The following is a 25,869-nucleotide window of genomic DNA, read 5'->3' on the forward strand; positions in this document are numbered from 1 at the left end:
CCTCCACTGTGGTTAGACCGACCAGGCCTGGTGAATGTGGAGCACATCGAGCGGATGCAGGAGAACATTGTGCAGGTGCTACAGCTCCACCTGCTGGCCAACCATCCGGACGACGCGTTCCTCTTCCCCAAGCTGCTGCAGAAACTCGCTGACCTCCGGCAGCTGGTCACTGAGCATGCACAGCTGGTGCAGGAGATCAAAAAGACAGAGGACACCTCGCTGCACCCGCTCCTGCAGGAGATCTACAGAGACATGTACTGAAGATTGTGGAGGAATCAACCGGGAGGGGCACTTTACAAACCGTCTCCTTTTTTTTTTTTACAGGGACAGAGCAACTAGAGGAAGAAGGAGAAGAAGAAAGAAGGAAAGTCCTCCATAAGCTAGGGTTGAACCACTTAAACCCACGTAATGCAGCGAGAGTTAGTTTTGATCAGCGCAAGAGGTCCCGTGTAGGCCCAAGCAAGAAGCTGATGATTCCCTTGGTTTGGCACAGTGCTGTCCACTCCATTGTGAGGACCGTCCCAGGCAGAAAAGTCGTGTACGCAAAGATGTGAAGTACAGCTGATCGAGCCGCTGTGTAAGCCTCCTCTGACCAAACACTGATAAAAACACTGGATGCTAAATTAAAATCTTATCCCCATCCAAAAATGAGGAAAAAACGGGGGAACTTGACAGTTGCACCTCTGGCAGTATGTTTGAGAGTAGATTTTTATACTGATGTCAAAGAGCAAAGAGCCATAAACCTTCACAGTAAACAGCATCCAAAGTGACAGCAGCTGCATTGAGACCGCCAGTGAAGGGTGGTTATGTGAACACGAGCCCTCCAGGATGTCTCTTCACCTTTTTATATCCAGAGACAAACCTGTCACCAGGCTCCGGGGAAAAAACCCGGTCATGTCTTGGTACTGTAAGTCTCCTCGGCCATACTGTGTTCGTAATGACCCTGGAAATGATCATCGTCCTTCGTGTTGTTTTCTCTTCCTGACCCGACAAACTCGAGACTCGGCGTGGATTGTCATCACTTACTGAATTATTCAACTTGTGCACAAACTGTTCAGGCAATAGTATTTTTTTACACTTCAGAATAAGGAGGCAAAATCTTAAAGTCTATGAGAAAATATGTGAGGGGTTTTGCAGACTGAAATGGACACGGGCGCAGATTCACTGTGCACGTGTGCCACCATGCACATCTGAAGCACAAACAAACACGCCTGTGATATGCTGTTTTGATATTTTATACTGGACCTCTGTTGACTGCCCTTTTTGGCAAAACACATGCACAGACGTTTGGCACTCCGTCCTGTTTTGTGGCCTGGTATTCAAGGGCTAACACCGAGATAAACCGCATTACAACCTTAACACAGGCAGAGTTAGGGCGGATTTGCAGGAAATGAATTCATCCGGCTTGTAATTTCTCACTCACTCAAGTCCCCGTTCTTCGAAATCACATTTCAATATTTGTTTCTCTCAATATGTCAAGTTGTCTCACTCCCTTCTTTCTCCTGTCAGTCCTTCTGCCTTCTGTTGTTGGCTGTGTTCGGGTCCTCATGATATGCAGTTGATTAAGACGTGGGGGTCTTCTGTTCGCACTTTTTCACATGATGTCAGATGAAAAGCATTTTCCTCTTCTCCATGGAGAAAAAAGAATGGCGGTGTAGTCTCACAGAAGAAACTTACACAGTGTAGTGTAAAAAAATTGTTTTCATTTTGGACAAACAGTCAAACAAAAAGACAAAGGGAAACACAAGCATGTGTCCATGATGCACTTATTTGATTCAGTGTGTAGAATAAAACCAATCAGATTTTACGAAACAGCTAAACAATGAGCCTTGACAGTTTTCACAGTTAGTCAAGGATATATTGTAATGATGGATGAAGACCAAGCACATTTCCATATGGTATCATTTAGATGGGTTTTTTTGTCCTCCATCTGCTAATGATAACAGTACATTTGAAAACGCCACTCCTGTATTTTTTTTCCCCGTCATACTGCATTTTGTAAAATAGAAAGACCTTCTTTACTGAAGGAAAGTCAATGGTGGAAACATGGATGTCTGATAGTTTGGATAATATGCAGTATATGTGGATCTGTGAATGATTGCTCCCTATCGCCATCATTTCAATCTAATCAAAATCTCCTCAAATCACCATGAACTGATTGAAATTCAGTCACGAGAAATGGACCTTTTGTTTAAATTGCGTCACACTTGCAGGGTACTGTACATAATCTGAAATGATCACACTGACTCCTTGCCCCCAGATTTGAACTCTTGAGGTATACAAGGTACTAATGATTGACTTTTGTATTCCTCTGTTTGGTAAATCCTTTTAAATGTTTTAAAATTTTACAGCAAATGTATTCATGTACTGTATGTGTATTTGCTTCAATGCCACACAATTGTGTACGATTGAATTGGATCGTATTTTTTATACTAAAGTGTGTGTGTGTGTATATATATATATATATATATATATATATATATATATATATATATACTGTATGTATATATATACACTGTATGTCTAAATCAGATCATTGTTTATTTGAAATGGCAAGATTTAAGAGTGCAGTGTAAATAGATTTAAGGGTAACAGGGCAATTGGTAATCTGAATATCCACAGATCTGAATCCCATTGGGGGACATTCCTTTTGTTAATCGCTGATTTCTAGAAAGAACTGTCAAAGCCACAAGATCCATATAGTTCATTTCAACCTGCACTTCATTTATCTGTTGAATTGAGCTCTTATGGTTTAAATTGAAAGCATCCAGGGCTGTGCAGGGCCATACAAGCTCACAGCGTTGATTCAAACTTGACCTCGGCTTCAAACTTGACCTCGGCGACCTTTGAATATAATGAAAACTACATTCATTATTTCAAAGGTCAAGCTACAACCCAAGTAGCAGTGATCATGCAATACCAGTCCCCTCCTTTTATACTCTGTTCTCAGGGTGCACACGTCAAAACAAGTGGGGTGATTAACATATGCACAGAATTTCATAGTTGCTATCAGAAATTCTCCACAGTTGCCTCTTCATACTGAACAAACCAACCTTCATTTTTTCAAGTGAACACACTCACAGTTTGCCATTATATCACATGCTATTACAGTGACAAAGATGCAGTAGTGGAAATGCAGTATATTATTGTTTTATAATTTTTTTCTCTCATCACTCGCTGCTATATTTTGCTAACTCACCTAATATTTCTTAAGCCATGAGTAGATTACTGACAGCTCCCTCTTACTTATTATATCTCCTCCTCAGAATGTGAGTCCCACATGCAGATTTCATTGAATGCAGCTGGGGTTCCCCCCCCCCCCCCTTGCGGAAGTATGCCGGGGGATTAACCACAAACAATCTGTGCCTTAGCGTGTGCCCATGCCATACAAACACTAGAGATTCTTAAAAAGGCTTGACTTGATCGCGCACACTTTTTAGGATCGTAAACTGTTGGTGTCTTCAGCGAGATTCCGCCCTTAGCGGCACCGGAGGGCCACGCAGACAGGAAATGATGTCCCAGCAGATTTAGGAAAATATTCTCTACAATAAAATGAAGGATTTGCTTTAAAGAATGGAGAGACTTTTGAAAGCAAAACACATAATGGTTGAAACACTAGAGCCGGGCCCTTGTAAGAGAAGTCAATGTAACTGTGCGATGTCTGCTTACCCTTAGGAATGTCTGTTTTGTGTTGAATTGACAAGGGACGTTTTTAACTTGTATCAGGGAAACCTAGTCTTCCTTTGTTGAACTAGCTCAGGACATAGAGAGGTACTGTTCTTCCTCCTCTAGCTGTCACTTATTCTCTCTAGAATAAGTTTATACTGCTCTGCCTTACAGCAAACACAAACACCAACAACAACAGAGATTAATATTACTTTGATTTTGATTTTTCCCCCCAAAACTGACGGAAGAAAATGTTACCGGTGGGCAGCAGTCATAAGAAATTAGATATTTTATTGATTTAGTTTTTTTCCTCGATTTCATGGAGTTTGTTTTTGTGGCCATAGTGTCATGCAAAGAGACAACGCAGAGTGTCTATGGCGGTGTTGTTAATGTGTACTGTGGCTTGGTAACAATACTGTAAATGTTTGATGAATGTATATCTAGTCATTTAAACAATGAAACAAGTTGACATGGAATGGGTGTCAAAATAAAATGATTTTGAAATCCACCTAATTTTGTGCATGTGTGTTTTAATTTGAATGGACAGTGGCAGAGTGAATATTATTTTGGACTGGCCACGCTTGGTTTCTAAAGAATGTGTCTTCGCTAGACTAAAATGTCCACTGACAAAAATACAAATGGAGAACATATTAAACTATTTCTTGTCAGCTGGACCTGATGCACATTTGCCATCTAATGGTCTGTACTCAAAGTACAGTGCCCACTTTGGTGATTTCTGCAGTAACAAATGGACATGTGTTGAAGCCAAACACATGCCCCGGCACTAAAGATCCCAGTTAAATATGTGTTGCTTGTTTACGTCATGGTGACACTACAGTGGCCTATGGGTGTAGGAGCAAGGTCGTGTCAAGGTGGAGCCAAAGAAGATGTTTTGCCCCTCACGTGCCAGGCGCCATAAAGAGGGTTAAGCTGGCCACATACATGCCTGAGGTTGTAGGCCCCAGGAAAGATGCTGGCTTTGCCCTCAGTGACCCCAAATATCCTGACTTTAAAACTCTTAATGGCAGCCACATTACTCGGACTCTGAGTCTTTTTTTAATACTGAGGAATTAGGCTTGACAAGCAGATTGACATTCAAGTTGACAGTTGACAGCAAAATGTAAAACTCGAGCGTGGCTGCTTGCGTAGAATCTAAGCCTGCCTGTCGTCTTCCAACCGGGAAACTACTGTGCAATCCACCTTCACTGTCCTTGTTTATCGAGATGCTCACCGGTAAACCCTGCATATCACATTTTTCATTACACATTTCTAGCTCGTTCTCAGGGTCACATGATTGGACGGACTTTCTTACATGGCAAATAAAGATTTAATCCAATTCAATTTGGGGGGGGGGGGGGGGGGGGGGGAGGGAATCTTCCCTTTTTTCTTTTGAGCTTGCGAGCATGTGCGACCATAAGACGTCCAGTGCACTAGGGGGCGCTCTACTCCCGACACGCGCGCCATGCGCCCCCTCCTCTGCCTGCGCGTCACACTGTCCAACATGGCTGCGCCCGTGGCGGGCACCTGCCGCTTTCTGTGGCGGCATGGACTCGGCGTTCTCCTCCGGCGGACGAGTCTCCGCCTCGCGCTCAGGTCCAGGCTCCACTGCTCGTCCGCGGCACACGGCGGGCTGCTCCGCGCCCTGAACAAACGCGGCGTCCTGAAGGACTCCTTCCCGGAGAATGCGGCGCAGGACCAGCTGCCGCGCTTGCTCCAGTCCGGCGCGCAGACCGTCTACTGCGGCTTCGACCCCACGGCCGACAGCCTCCACGTGGGCAACCTGCTCGCCGTCATCGGCCTGCTGCACTTCCGCAGCGCCGGGCACCACGTCCTCGCGGTGCTCGGCGGCGCCACGGCGCAGATCGGCGACCCGAGCGGCAAGACGAGCGAGCGGGAGCGGCTGTCCGCGGCCGCCGTGGAGGCGAACACGCGCAGCATCCGCGAGAGCCTCCAGCGGATCTTCGCCAACCACGAGCTGCACGTCCACGACGCCCGCAGGCCGCTGGGCTCCGTGGCCGTCGTGGACAACCTGAGCTGGTACAAGGACCGCGGCGTCGTGGCGTTCCTGTCGGAGGCCGGCCGGCACTTCCGCATGGGCACCATGCTCAGCCGCCACAGCGTGCAGTCCCGCCTGAGGAGCGCGGACGGCATGAGCCTGGCGGAGTTCACCTACCAGGTGTTCCAGGCGTACGACTTCCACCACCTGAACCAGGTGTACGGCTGCAGGATTCAGCTCGGCGGCGGCGACCAGCTGGGCAACCTGATGTCTGGACACGAGTTCATTCACAAGTAATTGTCCCGTCGCGCCGAACTTCCGCTCGGTTCAAAGCCTCTTCGAGCATTCTGTTAATTTGGTGCAGCAGTGATCCTAGATACACGTCACCCGAGCGGGAGAAGTGATGATGCGTCTCATGCGGATTGGAGTCCTTCTCGTGTGATCTCTGTCACGAGTCCATTCACGGGGAAATATGTCCATCCTATTTCAGAAGCAGCCTAAAGATTCTTCTGTATGGAAAGATGCCTCTGTACCAGACCCCCTATAACATGCTGGTCATTCATCATTGCAGCGAACCTTGGTGAACGCACTTTGCACCAGAAAAAAAGTTACTTGTATGAATTGATAAGAGGCCGTCGTCAATTCTTCAGACTTTTATGTCGCCCCGGGCAACAGTCAATTCAAGATAAAATATTGAACTTAAATTCACACTGATTGTTTGAGGCTTAAATAAGGGAACCCCCCCCCTTTGACACTTTCTATTGACATTATAACACAATATATGGTATAACCCGCATATATAAAATCCCCCATAAAATAATCTTATTGATGTCTAATATGGTTTCCTTTGACTATGCAGATCAGACCTCTTCACACACATGTAAAACAAAAACATTCTGTACACGTTTTTATTAATTAATCACAACTTTGTAAAACAATAACAAGATACGGTCACATAGTATTTATTAAATGCCACTCGAATTAGATTCATACCCCCATGTTGCGATGACGTATGCAATGAAGGCAGAAGCAGTTCGACAGTGTGAACCAATCTACGTTTTAGTGACGTGTGATACCTGAAACCCTGATCTGTCTCCAGAGTGAGTGGAGAGGAGGTGTACGGCCTGACCATCCCCCTGGTGACCAGCTCTGTCGGGGACAAGCTGGGGAAGACGGCGGGCAACGCAGTGTGGCTCAACAGAAACAGGACGTCCCCCTTTGAACTGTACCAGTTCTTCCTCAGGCAGCCTGACGCCAGCGTGGAAGGGTACGTGGAGATAAAGGCGAGATCTGAATCACCTTCACGGAAACTGTGAAAGACACCCAGAGTTATCTGGGCTGTTTGCATCAGGTCATCACGTGCAGGAAGGTGAACCATCGCCCCCCAGTCTCAGACTCTGGAGCAGGTGTTCCCCAGATATGTTGTTTGGAGTTTTGCCTGAAGAGCTCAGTTCATGTCTCATCAGACCAAATTATGTTTTTCTCATGTTCTCAGTCTTTTAAATACAAATGGGCCATCTCCCAAGTTTTACTCGGATTGGCCCTCTTTTAGCCAATCTACCATAAAAGCCTGATTGATGCAAGGCTGCTGAGACGATCATCCTTCTGGCAGGTTCTCCCTTCTCTGCAGTGGCCTCTCATGCCTAAAATGATTGTTGGGTTCTTGGTCACATCCCTGACTTAGGCCCTCATTGCCCGATTACTCGGTTTGGTGAGACGACCAACTCTACTTAAGATGCTGTGTGGTTCAATACTTTTTCCATCTCACAAATCTAGGAATGGATGGTTTCATACTTGTGCCCTGATTTAAGTCTTGCCACTCAATTTCATGGACTTACTATTATTTGGACTTAATAGCTTTTTGTCCTGACATGCAGTGAGACCTCATATACATAGATGTGTCTTTCTTAACTATACCAAATCAATTCACTTTGCCACAGGTTATCTTCAGTCAAGTTTTAGGCTCATTTTGTGGATAATTAAAGCAAACAGGATTCACCTAACCACAATTCAGAGTGCTACAGCACAAGGTCTGAATTCTTTTGTAAATGATATTTCAAACTTAGATTATTAATAGATTTGCAAACATTTTAAAAGACACATTTGCACTTTTCTCATTATGGACTATGGCATGTGGACTGTGAGGTAAAAAAATGACCCATTTATATCTGCAACGTGAGCAAGTGTGGTAAAAAGTGAAGAGGTAGGTCCGCAGATATTCTCTGCACTGTAACAGGAGGCTGAGGTGTACTGTGGGGTCTTTTCACAGGTACCTGAAGCTGTTCACCTTCCTGCCTCTGGCGGAGGTGGAGAGGCTGATGGAGCAGCAGAGGGAGGATCCAGGTAAACGGCTCGCACATAAGCGTCTGGCTGCGGAGGTGACGAAACTGGTGCACGGAAAGGACGGCCTCGAATCTGCCAAGAGGTCAGATTAGACTCTGTGTTTGAATGTGATATTTAATGCTTTTTAAAATTCTTACAGGTATGTTCATGTTATTTTTTATGGGCCACTCTTTCAAAAGTGAGTTGGAGAATAAATAAGTGTTATTTACAAGATGCCAAATCCACGGTTACAGTTCTGTAGCTGCCAGATGACCTTTGACCCAATTGCAGAGGGGACAATTCACTTACTCAGGCATGAAAAGTAATTTTTAATATTATCATTGCAGATGTACCAACGCACTGTACCACAGCAGCGTGCAGGCCTTGGAGGAAATGAGCGACGAGGAGCTTCAGGAGCTCTTCAAGGAGGCGCCTTTCCATGAGCTGCTGTTGGAGCCGGGGACCACCGTGATAGAAGCCTGCCGCAGAGTCAACGCAGTCCCCGAGGGACCCAGAGGGTAACGACCCCAGTCTTGCTTTCCTTCTATCCAATTCCGGGGTGAAAACTACCAATAGTCAATATTAATAATTTATATGGTCACTAAAAAAACAACATCTTGACCTGTAAATGGTGAATTAAAGTTAAAAGGTCAGTCCACTGAAATCACGAAACCATTTCTCACATACTTCAGATGCAGATGCAGATACCTCGTTTCCATACAGATGATTTATTTAGAAGTAGTCCCAAAGATAACCGTCGACAATCTAATTCTGCAGGTTATTGGCCACTATTTCTGGAGGAAGATGTTGCTGTTGACTTTTTAAATTTCATTGATCACTTTGTGAACCACAAATATCAGTTCAACTGCATTGTATTTGGGCAGCAGCAAAATCAAAACAAATATATTTATTTCAACTAACCATTATATCTATAAAATGCCAAAAGTTAAAAATACATATATTTCTTTGCCTTTCAAGAGCCTTTGATGACATTTGCAAATTACTCTTTTATTCAAACAAGAGTCCAAATATTCAGTTTAGAGAGATATAAAACTGAAGGAGGAGCAGTGAATGCTGGGAATTAATTTAGTATGTTAGGAGGCAGCCTTTATGGTTTGCATGCTCATTTTTGTATTTTGTAGCAATGCATGTCACCGTCCGACTGTGACAATCAGCATTGTACAGCAAACCGTGTCCTAACGGCATAAACGTTTGTGTTTCAGGTATCAGATGCTTTCGGACGGAGCAGTGTGGATCAACCACAGGCGGACAGACAAACCGGAACAAGTGTTGATCCCCAAACTCCACATCCTGTCTAACGGACTCAGCCTGCTCAGAGTGGGCAAGAGGAACTTCTACATCATCAAGTGGCTCAGCCTCTGAACTCGCCTGCTCTTGGCAATGGAACCGGTTTACTGTAATGGACGGACTGGGAAGGTAGGCGACTACACCTTAGCAGGGTAAGAGAGGAGACATGGATGGACTGATATCTTGGTAGATGGGCTTTGATGTAGCTGAAACCCTTAATGATTGCCATATAAATATGTATATGTACAGATGTGACACTTATCAAAAGTTAAGGTATTAAAAATCATTTGTTTTAAAGACTGCGTTCCTGTTGAATTTGTACTACTGCAGAGATCTTACAAAGTGGACACTAGGGGGCAGCATGGTCCCAGTCACAATGTGTGCTGGTGCTGCAGGCAGCCACAGCTGCACCACACAGCCTGCTGTGACCCCATAGGTAAATAATTGCTAATAATAAAAATTCAATTGCATCATTTCTCGCAAACGGGCTATGGTACCATTCAAGTCACTCGTGTTTTGTTCAGTTTGATGTGAACATGAGGCCAACATCTGTCTGAATGTAGCTGATTTTTTTCTCTCTGTGGTGTTGAGTGTAAACTTCCAAAAGAACAAAGACATTTTAGAAAAATTCCAAAAACAAATGAACTTTTGCGTGTGGATTCTTTTTTGGATTAGTTTAATTTTATTTTTTCAATAGCCAGGATAATTTTTTGAAGATAAGAATTATATTTCCCCCTAAAGTCCAGAGTTTTCACAGTGGTGTAATTAAGTCTTATCTAACTTTCAACTGTGTTTTTTATTAGATTTTTTTATGCATTTGCAGACTATTACATTTTGAGATGTGCGTGGCGTTTTTAGTCCTCCATCTGCTCTTGTCTTTTTCTCCTGGGGAGATGAGGACAGGGTCTGGTGTGTGCTGACCTCGACTAACCCCACCCGGCTCCAGATTATTTGTGGAAATACCATGTCACCGAGATACACTTACTTAATTTGAAACTTTATTTCCTTTACTGGAAATCACTGGATAGTTTTGACATTTTGGGTGAGGAAGGGGGGTAGAAATACTTACAGCAGAGGACCCACACCTTGAAGCTTCAGTCTGTGGATGTTCAGAAATGTCATCTCTTTTAAGGTGGAATCTTAACAAGCAATTCATTTTTTTAAACAGTTGGGTTGAAAGTCTGGTTTTTACCTTTGCAATTTATTTTTCCAAATCTTATCGGAGATTGTTTTGACCACCTTTGAGTTTATATTTGTATACAAATATGTATTTTCACCTAATGTTAAAAAAAAAAAATTGGTTAAAGGTAAAAAAAACAGGTAAAAACATGTCCTGTAAATGGAAGAAAGCAAGTTAGTGTGAGTTAATTTAATCTTAGAACAAGACATTATTTCCTAAACTCAACCTTGTAGGTAAGTCTTGTTTTTTTTGTTATTAAGCGCCTGTTATTAAAACTGCTTCATATGTCCCATGATCCAGTTAAATGTTTAAATTTGCACACAACATTCATAGATGGTTATAATCTCCCTTTTTTTTTAACTTGTTGCTGAAATAAAGACAGAGTAACAATAAAACATTATATTTTCTCTCTGGAAGAATAATATTAAAACTAATTTAAAAAAAAGATGAGGTAAATCATTTTTTGTCTCTTTTTTAACATGTTATAGTTGCCATATCTTTCGTTGCCAAATCAGTCTTCGTTTTAATGGGGGGGGGGGGGGGGGGGGGGGGGGTGTATTTAGTGTAAAATGAAGACGTGTGTTGGATGTCGCAGCCCGCCGCAACCAGCTGCTCCCACCTTAAGAGAAGTGGGCGGGCTCACTCGCACCCGGCCAATGAGCGGCCCCGCTCCGCATTTAAATAGCTCCGCGTGTCAATCATCCCTCTCCTCGTCCCCCCACCCCCCAAAGTCAAGCTCCCCTCTCAATCCCAAGTACATCTCTCAATCGCCATATTGGGTCCTGAGACGGTTCGCCTGCAGTTTCTCTCACCGCGGGGCGAAATTGACAGAGCGGCTCCCTCCGGTCCCGGTGCACTTCGGCTTCACGCTCCGCGGAGACGACGCTCGGCCTCGTCCCACCGCGGCCGTTACCGTGCGCAGCTCGACGCGTGCATGGCACCGAGTCGTTTCACGCCTGTTGTGGATCTCGCCCAGCGACGAGGAGATACCCGTTGTTTTTGAGCGGTGCCCCCCTTTCTTCTTCTTCTTCTTCTTCTTCTTCTTCTTCTCGTGGAAACTGGACCCGGCCGCTTGAGAAATTGCGTTTTTACCTTTTTTTTGTTTTTGTTTTGTTTTGATCTGTTTTTTTTTCCCGCGACGGTGGGGGGGCGAAAGAAAATGTCAGATGTGCGACTTTCGAACGGGAGCCCGACGCTGGAGCGGACGGACCCCCGGGTGTCGGAGCACCCGAAGCCGTCCGCCTGCAGGAGCCTCTTCGGCTCGGTGGACCACGAAGAGTTAAAGAGGGATTTAAAGGGACACCTGCGGGAGATGGAGGAGACTGCCTCCGCCAAGTGGGGCTTCGACTTCGCCAGTCACACGCCGCTGGTCAACGACCGGCTCGAGTGGGAATTAGTGGACTGCGCGGGCGTCCCGGACTTCTACCGCCGGCCGCTGCGCAGGGAGAAGGGCGTCTGCTCCGCCGGGAATAACAATGTGGATTTAAACGGGAATCACAGCTGCGTCGTGGCGGCGACGGCGGCGGCGGCGACGGGCGGCGACGGCGGCAGGTCCGACGGGCAGATGGAGCACACGGAGCAGAGCACCGGGCTGAGGAAGAGACCTGCGTGTCACGGTACGAAGAGACGAGCGTTCCCCTTTGTTTCCACCCGGCTGCATTTGTGTGTGTAACAGGTATCCAGGGACTGTGGTCCCCCCCCCCCCACTCACCTGGGCGAAGTGCACCGGGGGGAAAAATGATAATATGCTGCAAAAAAAAAAAAACCGAAGGAACATAGTTAAAAAAAATTTTTTTAAAAATGCAGCAACTTTAGCTTTTTTTCTGTAGTATTAATTTTTTCCTCACTTTGCTTTCGCAGACACCTCGGCGCAGAGCAAGAGGTCGCACACCAGCTCGGAGGAGGTGAGCTGTCCGAGTCGGAGCCACGCTGCAGAGCACACACCCAGAAAGAGCAGCCCCGAGAGACTGACGTGAGCACGGGAGGCGGTAAGACACTGTCCCCGCTGTATGCAGCTATAGCAAACTTATTATTAATAACTGTTGTGTGCTGCATCGCTATGGTTGTTGTGAGTGGTGTAACTACAGACCCCCCCCCCCCCCCCCCCCCCCCCCCCCCCCCCCCCCTCCCAGCTGGACACGACAGAAGATAGTCAGTGTGTTCTGTGGTTGGTGTCCTCGCTCCTTAATCCGACTCCCCTTTTTTCTGCAGTCGATATGAAGTGAGCACGTCGTTTGTTTTTGATTTCATTTTTTATATTAAAGTGTGCAGCTGCGACTGTCAGGGCGAGCTGCTGCTCTGCGCGAGTGTGCACCTCGGAGGCGTTGTCACTTGGTGCCAATCGCTGCGGACTGTAGTGGATATTGTAAAAGTTTCTTTTTTCTTTTGCACTTGGTCTCGTGCACCTTGGTCGATGCAAGAGTAGTTTGGAGAGAGGGAGAGAACGAGCAGAGAAAACATGGCTGCTGCACATTTACACCTTTTTTTTCTCTCCTTCGTGTTGTTTCTTTTTTATTCTTTTTTTTTTTTTTTTTACTACAACCGCTGGCTACTGCGGCGAGCCCGAGTTTCCGACTGCACTGTAAACAACAAGTGCTGAACAACAGTGTAGTAGTAACACGTCAGCAGCCACTGCCCCTCAGAGCAGAGCAGGGACGGGAAGGGGCCGGCCTCTGAGTGAGAGTGCATACTGCACACACTCTGCACACACACACTCTGCACACACACACACACACGCACACACACGCACACAAACACACACACACACGCACACACACACACAAACACACACACACACACGCACACACACACACACACACACACGCACACACACACACACACGCACACACACACTCTGCACACGCACACACACTCTGCACACGCACACACACTCTGCACACGCACACACTGCACACGCGCGCACACACACACACTCTCTGCACATGCACACACACACACACACACACACACACACACACTCTGCACAGGCACACACACACACACACACACAATCTGCACAGGCACACACACACTCTGCACATGCACACACACACACACACACACACACACACACACACTCTGCACAGGCACACACACACACACACACACATATATCTGCCTGTGCAGAGGAGCCATGCACGACTGAAATCGAGTGGGGGAGTGGGCTTGAAATCTGCACCGTCGTGGCGGCATGTGCACTGTCAAGGCTGCAGTGGAGGATAAACACCCAGTCATGTCCCTTTAGTATACACGTTACATACACACAGGGTTGTTGTTGTTTTTCTTTTTTAAAAAGGGGTAAATATGTATTAATATGTACATAGATGATGATGATGATGACGGTAGACAAGGAGGTTTATTGTTCTCAAAAAAAATATATATGAAAAATGGCATGCCCTGTAGTTATTGTTTTTTGCCCTATGGTAACCGCAGTTTAAAGAATGATTAAGAATTGAATAAGCAGAAAATGTAAGATGGTGCAAGTGCTGATGTAAAATCACACCATCTGCTGTCTTCATCATATATTTCTTTCCCAGTCGTTTGAATGAATGACCGAGCAGTTGTTGCATCAGTGCTGTTGTATGCAATAAGCAGTGAGTAACACCGTGTCGTTTCCCACTCGATGTTTTCAAAGTTAAACCCAAATTTTTGTCAATTGTGCTTAAGGAACAAGGAGCAATTTCCTATTCACATGCCTAGTGAAACTGTGCACAAACTTTTCCGCCCTCTCTAGATTCTTTTAGCAAAAGTTTCCTGCATGTTACATGGTGCTCCCTGTCGTAAATTAAGTCTTAACCTCTTGTTTTTTTTCCTTCTCTTTTATCTTATTTGTTCCCACAGAGCCGACGATGTTTGTTCCCTTTTGTGTGGGGGAAAATTCAGTGTTGGCCGATTCGTGGAAGAGGAACTACACAGCATCAGAAACATATCAACTCTCCTGGCGACGGGGAGGACGCTGTTGAAGCACTGAATAGAAACACTAAAGTTGTGGCACTCAATTAAAAGTTACTGCCTCTAAAAGCAGTCAATGTAGCAGTGTGCAATTAGGTTTGATTTCCCTTTTTGCTCCTTTTTTTTTTTTACTACCTGTGTGTAAATAAATATATATATTATATTATATTTCTCTCCATATGTAGCACATAAGATAACATTATGATTTGAAAAGAAATCCTTTGTGTAAAAAGGTGTGAATTTTGATTTGACTTGAAGAATTGCAGTGTAGTTTGATACATGTTTCCAAAATGCTGTTGTTTTTTTTCTTTTATCTTCTGAAAGGCAGTGTGACTCTGACACGGTCCCTAATTGCTACATTTAAAACAAAATCATGGCTTCTTAAAGTTTCTGAACAGTGTGTCTTCGCTCCGTCATCCTTCTGACTCGGCAGTGAAAAATGGTACAAATGAAGCTCATTTTTTCCCCCCTTCCCCTGGTCATTTCAGTGTCACCGAGTGCAGGTTCCTCCACAAGAACAATTTCCCCAGGAAATCAACACAGGGAAGAAGAAAAAAAAAGCAGTAATATTTCTGTTAGAGTAATTTAAAGAAAGTCCTATTTATTTTGTGATAGGTGCTTTTAGCATCAGTTGAAATCTGGAATATAAATATATATATTTTTCCTTTTTTTTTCGTAAATACTAGTGCACACCTCGGCCACATTGTTACGGTGTGTTTAATTTTCTCTGGAGTTGTGAGGTACTCAGATGTTGAAGGACAAAGACCGTACAAACTGCACAGGTTCCTTGACTGTATTCCTATTGTTTCATCAACCTTCAGAGAGGAGGTTTTTCGTTTTTTTCTAGTAAGGGTTGAATGTCCTACAATACCAAATACATGGTTGCTTTCAGTATGGTTGCCAACACTGCCTTTTGCTTCTTATAGTTGACTTCACATTGTGTTTCTTTGTGATAACCTAGGCTTATTATTCCTCGATGTTTGTACTTCTTTCTTTTCTTTTTTTTTCCACCAATGTTGTTAGCCTGCTGACGATGCAAATGTGAGCATCTAAAAGCTTCCCTCTATTCGCCTGAAGTGTGGGTCAGATTCAAAGAGACCAGTGTACACCTGGAATTGGAGAGAAAACCGCTCGTCTCAGAAAAATGCAGTCACCATGCCTGTGTATTTGTGTAAATCTTTGCAATGTACCTTTTGTACATAATTTTGTAAAAACACTGAGAAATTATACTAACTTATTTATGTCAAGTTTTTTTTATGTAGAATAAAAATAAGTGGGTTTTTGATTACGGTTATCCAAAGTGGCATTTACTTTATTATAATTGTCTTATTTTGTAAAAGCATATTTTTGGTAGTTTTTTTGTTTTGTTTTGTTTTCTTATCGATAAGGTTGCAAACTGAGCCTGATAAAATATTTGATGTGCATTTTGTAATGTGTGGTTATAAAATGTGTTGCAATCAATTAAAAGAGAAAATTAAATTTGTCGGACCCTGGTTGCTTTTTACACTTGGTATAAATTCTTTGTAAAACACACACACACACACACACACACACATTCACTATTTTATTTAGTTTTTTCTATAAAATATTCCCTTTCGCCAGGATAACCATACGAAAATGAGTGCAAAAATGAAGACACATTTTGAGAAGTGCAGAGAGGATTTCTGTGCATGTCAGCATCCTGTTATAATGCAGTGACACTCCCAATATGAATACACCAGCGTTTTGAGCAGGCTGATGATTGACACTTTGGTCCTCCAATGGAAAGGAGAATGGGGAAAGCAGACCACTTGTTGCAGCCAGTAACATTCAGTGATGGGAATGGCTCATGGAAAAAGTGGAAGTGTTTAGAGCTCCGAATACGACCCTCAACTGCACGGTAAAATACTGCAGCTATTCTATTTATTTATTATTTTTAAACTTTTTTTTTACTATTTTACTGGCATCAGTAGCATCTGTATTTGTGTGTGTGTGTGTGTAAGCAAGTGAGTGTTTGCCCTTAATTGTGGTGTGTGTGTGTGTGTGTGTGTGTGTGTTGTCTTAAATTCAATTGGTATCTTATTTTTTCCTGCCAATAACACACACACATATATATATATATATATATATATATATATATATATATATATATATATATATATATATATTTATTTATTTATTTATTTATTTATTTATTTGTAGTTATTGAAGGAAATTTTTTTTGCAAACTGTTCAAAGTTTACTGGTGAACCTCTATTTGGCTTCATTGTGTATTTTGTACCTCTTATTTAAATTATCATTAGAAATTCAAGATTTTTATTTGAAAAAAAAATACACACTTAAGTAAAATTTTAACATGTTTTAAATACATAAAAAAATATTGATTTGGTCCTTATTTCCAGCGATGACATCTTGTTAGTTTAAAACATAACTGGAATTTAAAAATAAAAAAGGTGCCAATAGAGGCAAAACCTAGTTGTCACGTTACCGCCTCCAGACAAAGCTGTTTTTGTTCAATTTGAACTTGTCATTATTTCTCATCATGTGAGCAATGTGCGCCCACTGCAGAGCCCTAATCCACGGCTCTCTGACCTTTGACCTGTGGGTGACTTTACTTCACATGTCTTGGCCCCCGTCGTGGCACATCTGCTGCCACGAAACCCAAATTAATGTTTTCACTACATGGCATCTCCCCGCTTCCTCCTCGTGCCACTGATACAGGAAGACACCTGCAGCAGCTCTTTAAACCTGGATAGGTGGGGGCTCTGTGTGTGGAAGGGAAAGGGGGGTGGGGGTGGGGGGGTCTGGTTCTGAAGTGTGCAGGTGGGTAACCTCAGCTCAGCCGTCCACCCCCACTCTGAGACCGGCCTATTGTCCCAGTGTGTGGGCCTTTGTGTGGAGGGCCATTGTGAGGGGCCGGGGCTGGCCACTGTTGTGTCTGGGGCTTCTCTGCCCAGACAAAGGGCCTGTCTACGAGCCTCCACCCTGCCTAAACAGCAGACACACCGACTGACCGACTGACCGACTGACTAACTGACCGACTGACTGGGGGTCTGTCTGACTGCTCGACTAGGTGGCTCGCTGGCTGACTAACTGGCTGACTGGGTGCCTGACTGGTCGACTGATTGACTGGATGTAGGCAGAGGAGGAGGACGTGTGTGTTTCAACAGTCATATCTACTTTGAATAAGACACTTTTAGTATGGTATGCAATTTATTTTGATAATATTTTATTAAAAGCCAAAAATGGCACATAAAAAAATATAGTATATATATATTTTTTTGTTTTATTTTTTTCCCCTCCACTATACATTTTTAAAATAATTTTTCAGGAAATAAAAATAAATTGAGACATAGTGTGATTGGGATAATTGAAAATGCTAATGCATGTGTGTGTGTGTGTGTGTGTGTGTGTGAGACATGCAGCCTTTTAGATTCACTTTTTTTTGTTTATTTCACACGTGATGTGGGAGGTGTGAAATACTTGCTGTGTGCAATATGGGGCAATTTCTCATTTCTTGAGGCAATGACAAGTAAAACCTCACCACACTGATGTAATAATTACACTCACACCTTCTGACAAAGACCTTAGTTTCTGTGAAATGTCTTTATTTCATATACTAAATATATTTAAATATGCTATTTGTAGTGTGTGTGTGTGTGTGTGTGTGTGTGTGTGTGAGACACCAGCCTTGTCTTTAACTCACTTTCAAATGACCTTGACAGATAATGTCTAATCATCCCATGTGTTTCCTCGGTACTGACTAATCGCTCAACAATCCTCTCACACAGTTGTGTCCCACTCTGAAGTCTGTGTCGGATTTAACTAAACCCTTTCTCTGTAAACACCACAAAAACTGACCACTGATAACCCGGTCAGTTAATTCAAGAGGCCATCGAGAAGACTGAATAATCGGTCTGATGTTGCACATTTTCTGTTGCGGCAGGAATGTCCCTGAACGCATTCCTGTAACACACCGTCCACAGTTGCCCAAACAAAACCACGGTGAACTCGAAGAAAAATTCCAGTAAGCCAGTCACTCAGACGTGGACGCCATCGGCGGCCTGTTCCTCTCTCTGCGACATCTCGCATCTGCCAAGAATTCACACTTCCTTGCTATATCAACAGAAACAGGTTATCTTTTCCTGCGAACCGCCCCGGCACTTAATATAAAGCCACAAGTTCCTCCCCATGTTTCCTGCCCAGGCCACAACCCACGTCATCGAGCTATTCCCTTGGCACCTTGGGCTCTGAATGAGGGGAAAGAAGTGCCCACAAACAAACACCTAACATCCCTCTCTCTCCCCCTTCCTCTCTCTCCATCCCTCTGTTTCTTTCTTTCTTTCTTTCTGCCACGGGCCTCCAACAGGCTGCCAGCAGGCCAACTTGCATCTGAATTACTGTATTATTTTTCCATCTCTCTGAGCGTTTGTGTCAGCCTGCATGGAATGCCCCGAGTGGGCGGGGTCACTGGATGTTGCCTCGGAACAGCCCAATTGGATTTGTGAGAGCCAGGAAAAGCTGTATCAATACGGGAAAACTATTTCATTCAGCAGAAAGTGTGTCGGACGTCTCTTTCGGTTCCTCAAAACGTTGCGGTGTGTGCGTGTGCGTGCGTGTGAGTAGAGGTGTGTGTGTGTGTGTGTGTGCGTGTGTGTGTGTGCGCGTGAGAGCCTGGGGCTGAGTGACGGGCAGGGAGGCGGGGAAGGAGAGGTTAGGGGGATGCTGCTGCAGAGCATCGAATGACAGATGTGCAGATGTGCATCTGTGGTGCGTTTTTTGCAGGGTGGGGGTGGTGGGGGGAACACTCATTAAAGCAGCGCACCTGCAGCCTATCAAAGAGCCTTTATCTGTTCTCAGGGCGAATGTGCTCGAGCACGCAGCAGCGAGACGCGGAAAAACAAGGAGGCCGCGCTGCACGCCGACTCGGACTCATTCTCCCTTTATCTCCCCCTCCTCGGACCGGAGGAGTACCTGGCCCCAGTAATCCCGTCAGGAATGCTCAAGGGTGCGTTTGGATGCATTTTGGCTGTCGAAAAATACACACCGGCAGAGCGTCCAGCCGAAACATCTGCGTGTGTGAGGAGGAGCAGCTTCTTTCCTTGGCACGGGACTCACTGACAGTCGATCTCACCGTGCTGTCCTCTTTCATTACATGGGATGAGTCAATAATCCATTTTTAAGCCACTGTACATCCATGAAGCTCCCCTGCTCTCTAATGACTTCTAAATACAGTCATTGTAATGGTCACAGGATATTTTAACTTTATCTGCATGTTCTAACAGAGTCTGGAAAAACTGGTTTTAAATATTGTACTTCACACAATGTGACTGAGCTACAAAAAGACTCAATTGGCAAATGTTTCTAACCTCTAATTGGTTTCAAGGAGAAAATAAATCAAGGAGTAAATAAGTGGAAGTTAAACCAATAAATCATAGCTGCACTAATCATTCAATTGAGTAGGCTGATTATTATTATTATTAGTTTTAATCAATTAGCCCTCAAATGAAAAGTGAATATATAGCCCAAGGGGACATTTTCTAATCACATTTTTTCTAATAATATTTACTACAATATAAATATTATAAAATATAAAAGCTATATAAAAATTAGAAAAGCACAACATCTCAAGGCTGAAAACGGTAAAATTTAGTAATTAATTTAACTTGTTACATTTACTGTAAACTTCCAGTTGACTGACTAAAGAATGAATCAAATAACAATTTCATTAAATAAATTATCACATGAAAACACAAACTGTTTAATTTGACCTTTTAGGGTCAGATTCTCATATACAATTGTAGGAACATTATCAGGTGGAAGAGGTGACCGGATAAATTATTTCACTGGCAGGTGGGATTCGTGTGTGCGTGTGTGTGTGTGTGTGTGTCCTCTGCAGACTCATCTTTGCATATTCCCACATTATAATTTTGTCGTATGACCATGTTTAGATTTAGTAATTTGTTGAGTTAGTTGTGCAATATACTTTATGCATAATGTACAGCGACCGTGTGTAACGTAGCAGAGGCACTTTCGCACACATATGATGACGACAGTGTGGGGTGTGTTCGGATGCGGATGTGAATTTGACATGGCGGAAAATATTTCAATGTGATGCAAGCTTTTGTAACATTTGCAGAAATGTGTGTGGCAATAAATCCAGTCAGTCAAAATACATCTTACAACACGGGACCACAGTATACATCAAATTACATCCCATCCACCAAGCCGGCCTGCCATGACGTCTAAACCGATGACAAAGGGAACAGTGCTGGTAAAAATTGAATGGAAAATTGTCTTTAGCCTGTTGTTTTGGATTGCTCCCAGAAGTGCATCAACTTTCCACTTTTCACACTCGCCCACATTTCATATGAATATACCCAGACTTCTTTCTTTCTGTCTTTCTTTCTTTTTCTTTCTTTTTTGGTCCTGCTTCTGCTGCCCTCATCAGGAGGCTCGTGGGGCCTCTGCGCTGCTCACTCCTCAGTTCTGGTGTTGAAAAGATGCCTGCCATAAGAATGAGTGAACATGTTCTCCAACACTTGATGAGGAAAGCAGACTCCTCACCATATGAAACCTACCTCTGCTTTTGGACAACCGTAGATGTGGTCCGTCGGTTAGCCAATATTCAATTTTTCAGCCTGTTTTCAATTTTCAGTCGCTGCGGATTATGCCGTTGCTGTTTGGGGGATTTTGATCTGCTCTGCTGTGCAAAGCTACCAGGGAGGAGGCAGGAACAAAAATGTTACGCCTCGCGTTGAACCTACTCCTCCTGGATCAGTCGATTACAGAGACACTTCTATAAATCATAACGTAGACAGAGGTCGATCTGTATTTTGACCGTGGTTGATAGATAGTCTAATGTGTCTCCACAGGATCCCTGACACCTCATTCTTCACACATCACTTCTGAGAACCAGTGTTGTGTGAAATAAAATGTGTGTAATAGTGAAACAGTATTACGCAGAACAACTAGACGTGTTTTCCAAGTAATCCTGAGGCCTTTGTTAATGTTCTATTTTCACTTCCCCTTTCTAATTTGAAAAATACTTGATCTAAACATAATACCAGAATAACATTTCATGCTTGTACAGTAATCACTTCTGTCTTGTTGTACAATGACAGCCCCCCCCGTTCTCTCCTTCAGTAGCTCCATGCAGCTGTCCACCATGCCTAACATTCTGCCTCGGCTGGCCAAACACCAGCACACCACTGAAGTCCTTCCAGTTTCAAGCCGGGAATTCTCTCCCTGTCTGGGGGAAAAGTCCCCAATAATGACCTATGTACTGTAGGCAGCCCCCCCGCCAGCCTTTCTCGCCCCCCCACCCCTCCACCCCCCCACCTCCAGAGTGTGCCTGGACCTCTGTGCAAATCTGCAGCAGCCGTAACAACACATTAGCAGCAGTCACACTTAGCGCAGCCAGCCCTGGGTGGGGTGTGTGTATGGCTGGCTGGACCCGGGTAGTGAAACTGAGCAGCTCAGACGGATCTTTGGATCTGAACAGGCCGAGGTCCCTGCTGTTGGTCTTGGCCACGGAGCTTTTTTCCTCTGGCCACGGGGAGGGGGGACTGCATGGTGAGAGCCGCAGACATTCGGTTGAGGGAAATCTCGTAAAAGGCCAAAGGTCACAGGGGTTCAATCTAACCTCCTGGCCTCTGGTTGATTTATTATCCCATGGGGCGATGTCACTATGCTTGGACCAAACAGGGATGGGGTCAAAGGGCGTACTGTATCTGTTGTGAAAGGCCGCACCAAAAAACTTTTTTCTGTTGGGGATAAAGGGGGCCCTGCAAACAGAGCCCAGGGTGCAGTGGGGGCCATTTAAAACCAAAAACTTTACTGCTATTGCATTTCCTTTAAGGACACCATGGAAACCAAGTCAATGGCTCAACGGCAATTTTGACATGTGAGAGGTGCTGTTAGGGATAAAATGAATACGGTTGCTCAAGCATAACCTTGGCTTTCATACCAAATTGCCAACACATCATAATCATAAAATAATGTGATTTTTTCTCTCTGTTAGCCAATAACAACTCTATAACACAAACTTCCTCATCCCCCTACCCCTGCTGTATGAGCTGGGGATTTCTCTCTTTGGTAGCGCGTTAATACTCGACTCGAACGGGACCACAGGTGTGTGTTTACTGGTTGTTTTATGATGGACTTTGAGCAGGACTAAGCCAATCAGAATAAAGTGGAACAGTCCATTCTATGCCCCGAGACCAAGAATGGGAATGTGTAATATATTCTATGGCCCAGAGAGGCGGGGGAGGGGGACGAGGAGGTACAACTGTCCTCCAGGCAACTGCCGGCCTCGGCTATTTAGGGACAGCTCCTGACGGGGTGGCTGGCATCAGCTGCTGCTGACATTGTTTGTCACAATCTGGGTGGATTCAGCGTGGGCGCGCACACACACACACACACACACACACACACACACACACACAAACACACACACACACACACACACACACCTGTTGACTCATATCTGCTTTCATATAGCACTGCTGGGACTCAACACGCCTGGGCCCCTCCAGACAGGTGGCCTCAGAAACACCCCCGTGGTGGGCAAATACATTTCATTCAGCAGCGATTTCGTCAATATTAATTCACTTCAATTGCAAAAGGTTATATTTGGCTGCGTGGCTCTGTTCTGCGAGCTGCCCACCCTTCCATGTGCATACGTAAAAGGCCTGAGAGGCAGGGAGAGCACATCTCCCTACCATTCAATGAGCCTTCATGGAATGTGAGGTAGGGAGAGCAGCAGCTAAAGACCCCCAGCACAGACAGAGCAGGCGAGGTGCGAAGTGGCTGGCGGTTTCCATGGTGTTGTACTTCCTGATGGGGTCCAAGCACCAAAGTCAAATCATCCTGTTCACAACCAATTTACTTCTCACGTGTTTCTTAGTAAGTCTGTTCTGATTGAAATGAAATTGAATGGCGCCTTGCATTTGATCTAATGTAAGGACATTTTGTTGCTTTAATGAGACAGAGAACAATCTACATATATGGGAGCTTTAAACATGCCCCCTATAAATATTTGGCCACTGAGGGACAATACAACAAGCAGTGATCTCAGCATCTGCATATTATCCCCTTATAAAGTGGATGATGTGAACATGTTAGCAAACAGTGGCTTAACTACACAGATGGACACGGGGCATTCGTTCATTTGAGTAATCATTTATTTATTATCTGTCGCTATAGCTGCTTAGCGCTCCGCTGGGTTCACTGGCTAGTCGCCAACTTTGTCTGTTTGCCGTTTGCCAGTGGTTTTCTGCCACAGACGCCTGCTTCCTCGGACAACAATACTCATGACAGCAGTCTGTCCGACCCAAAGAAGAACAGAGGGGTACAGTAAACCCCTCATCTCATAATTCTCCGCGGATTTACCATTAGCTTGCATATTACAAGTTGACATAAATCTCTTGCAAATATGAAATTATCGATTGGAACAGATTAAAGTGACTTTTTTTAGTCAATTAAACAATCACTGCCTGTGATGTGAAAGGGGACTAGTAAGAACAGTACATCCTGTTAAGATACAACCTGTACTAAAAGGTCTGGTCATTCATCAAAGTTATTTTGGAACAGACCATTTTGTAAAATAGCATTAAATAGCATGCGTAAAATGTGCACGTTCCACAACACGTCCACAGATTGTAGGTTCAGACCATCCGGGGCCTTTATGTGTGGCGTTTACATGTTCTCCCCTTGGGTTACCTCCAGCCTCCCCCGGCAGTTCAAAGACATGCAGATTGGAGATTCTAAATTGGTTGTTTTTCTCTGTATGTTGGTCCCTGCGACCTGTCCAGGGTGGACCCCCACATCTGGCGCAACGTCAGCTGGGATTGGCTGCAGTCCCCCCCCGCGCGACCCTTAAAGGATAGAGCGGTATAGATACTGGATGGATGTTAAAGCAGCCTGTTTTCTGCAGCATAAAGGAGTGCTGTCCTTAACGCTGAGCGTGGCGAAGGTGGTCGGATCAAAGGCGACACGGACCATCGGCAAACCTCAGAGAGTCCAGCCTGAGTTCCCCCCCTCCCCGCACAGATTTCACTGTCCAGTGTCTGTCACAGTGTTTCCCTTATATTCTCCTTTTAACTGCTTTCTCAGATCCTCTTTTTAGGTTGTGCTCCTGTGTACTTCTGACATCAAACTGTCTTTTGAAGTGGGAGTCGCTCTCTCTCTCTCTTCTCTCTGTCTAGCCTTAAGATGAAAGAGGACACAGAGTGGCCTCTGCTGACAGAGGTAGCCATGGGGTCTCCCTCTCTCCCTCTCCCTCTCTCTCTCTCTCTCTCTCTCTGTCTTTGCCCTGCCAAAATCCCCCAGCAGTGATAGAATCCAGAAGAGGACAAAAGGCAGCAGAGCACCGCGGCCCTCCGGCCCATGTAGTCTCTCTGGCTAATTGAAAATGGCTTTGCTCCTCTTTTGCTCTCTTCGCCAATCGTCCTGCTTCTCTCCCTCTCTCTCCCCCGCTTGTCCATCCCTCTCTTCCTTTCTCCCCCTACTCTCTCTCTCTCAACACTGGACCATGCTGATCTTGGGACACCCCCTGTATTTTTTGGCCTTTGAAGGCAAATATAATTGAGTGGTAATATAAGACCTATTCTCCTTCTCCTCTGCATGCCTCCTCCTACGAGGTTATGGAATATTGAAGTTCAAAGTGTGCGCGGCGAACGTGTTATTTTTCCTTCCTCGTCTCCCCTCGTGGTGATTGCAGTGTGAAAGGAATTGGGCGAGATGATGAGCTGGGGAGATTTTATTTGGATGGAAACTGCGAACCCATGGCTTACCTTGACCCAGCTCGGCTCCGGAATTTGTGCAAACAGCTGAGAAAAACTATGAGACAGGTTTCCCCCTCCAACGAAAGCAAATTATGGAACAGATGAGCTGGTAATCAAATTCGTCCCGAGCCAAGAGAGCAGGGCCACGGCGTAATGAAATGGAGTTTTATTATTTACAGCAGAGCTACGTTGCAGAGGGCACGCGCGAATATCATTCACAATCGTTTCCCTCCATCTGTGCGACAGGAGCCTCAGTCTCCGTGTTTCTCATCAGTCCAACACGCAGACGTGTTCCAGGTTGATCTTTCCACAATGATAATAAATACAGAACAATAAGGCGATGTTTCTGTTTACATCTCTTGTAAAACTGTACAGGAGATCAGAGAGGCAGACGCGTACCAAGGTCTGCCATTAAAATACAACCATGATAAACAATAGCAAATTTTGAACCACTGCAAAAATAGGAAAATATTTGCTAGTGCAGAGAGAACGCCTCGCCTCTTTCCCTTTTCGCTTGTTCTCCCCTCGTTCTTGTGTGTGCATCCGACTTTTTAGGAATGTGAATGCTGTAATTATGGGAGGCCTTTCAAACAGTAGCTACATAGTTGAGTTATTTTTCTATTTTCTGCTTCCTACATGCCTCCGTGTGCTGTCAGATAAATACAATGAGCATGGGAACA

The 25,869-nt window shown here is 44.6% G+C and overlaps 3 protein-coding genes across 4 annotated transcripts in view; all 3 read left to right on the top strand.

The window, feature by feature from the left end:
- The window catches only part of pparab (peroxisome proliferator-activated receptor alpha b), a 28,084-nt gene extending 23,905 nt beyond the window's left edge, over nucleotides 1-4,179 (top strand). For both annotated transcript variants that reach the window (XM_035641788.2, XM_035641790.2), the window contains exon 7: nucleotides 17-4,179. In XM_035641788.2, the coding sequence (XP_035497681.1) occupies nucleotides 17-261 (245 nt within the window). In that variant the 3' untranslated portion in view covers nucleotides 262-4,179. The remainder of the gene's footprint in view (nucleotides 1-16) is intronic.
- Nucleotides 4,180-5,031: 852 nt separating this feature from the next.
- Nucleotides 5,032-9,589, top strand: yars2 (tyrosyl-tRNA synthetase 2, mitochondrial). The gene is made up of 5 exons (XM_035641787.2): nucleotides 5,032-5,955; nucleotides 6,762-6,929; nucleotides 7,932-8,087; nucleotides 8,332-8,502; nucleotides 9,208-9,589. Exons 1-5 carry the CDS (start codon nucleotides 5,129-5,131, stop codon nucleotides 9,365-9,367), a joined length of 1,482 nt encoding a protein of 493 aa, XP_035497680.2. The 5' UTR covers nucleotides 5,032-5,128; the 3' UTR covers nucleotides 9,368-9,589.
- A 1,570-nt stretch (nucleotides 9,590-11,159) lies between these two features.
- On the top strand, nucleotides 11,160-15,902 carry cdkn1bb (cyclin-dependent kinase inhibitor 1Bb). Its single transcript, XM_035641792.2, has 3 exons — nucleotides 11,160-12,088; nucleotides 12,333-12,460; nucleotides 14,313-15,902. The coding sequence occupies exons 1-2, from the start codon at nucleotides 11,632-11,634 to the stop codon at nucleotides 12,446-12,448; spliced, it is 573 nt and encodes a 190-aa protein (XP_035497685.2). The 5' UTR covers nucleotides 11,160-11,631; the 3' UTR covers nucleotides 12,449-12,460; nucleotides 14,313-15,902.
- The last annotated feature ends 9,967 nt before the right edge of the window (nucleotides 15,903-25,869 follow it).

This window comes from Scophthalmus maximus, chromosome 7, assembly GCF_022379125.1.
Source record: "Scophthalmus maximus strain ysfricsl-2021 chromosome 7, ASM2237912v1, whole genome shotgun sequence".
NCBI classification, from domain to species: domain Eukaryota; kingdom Metazoa; phylum Chordata; class Actinopteri; order Pleuronectiformes; family Scophthalmidae; genus Scophthalmus; species Scophthalmus maximus.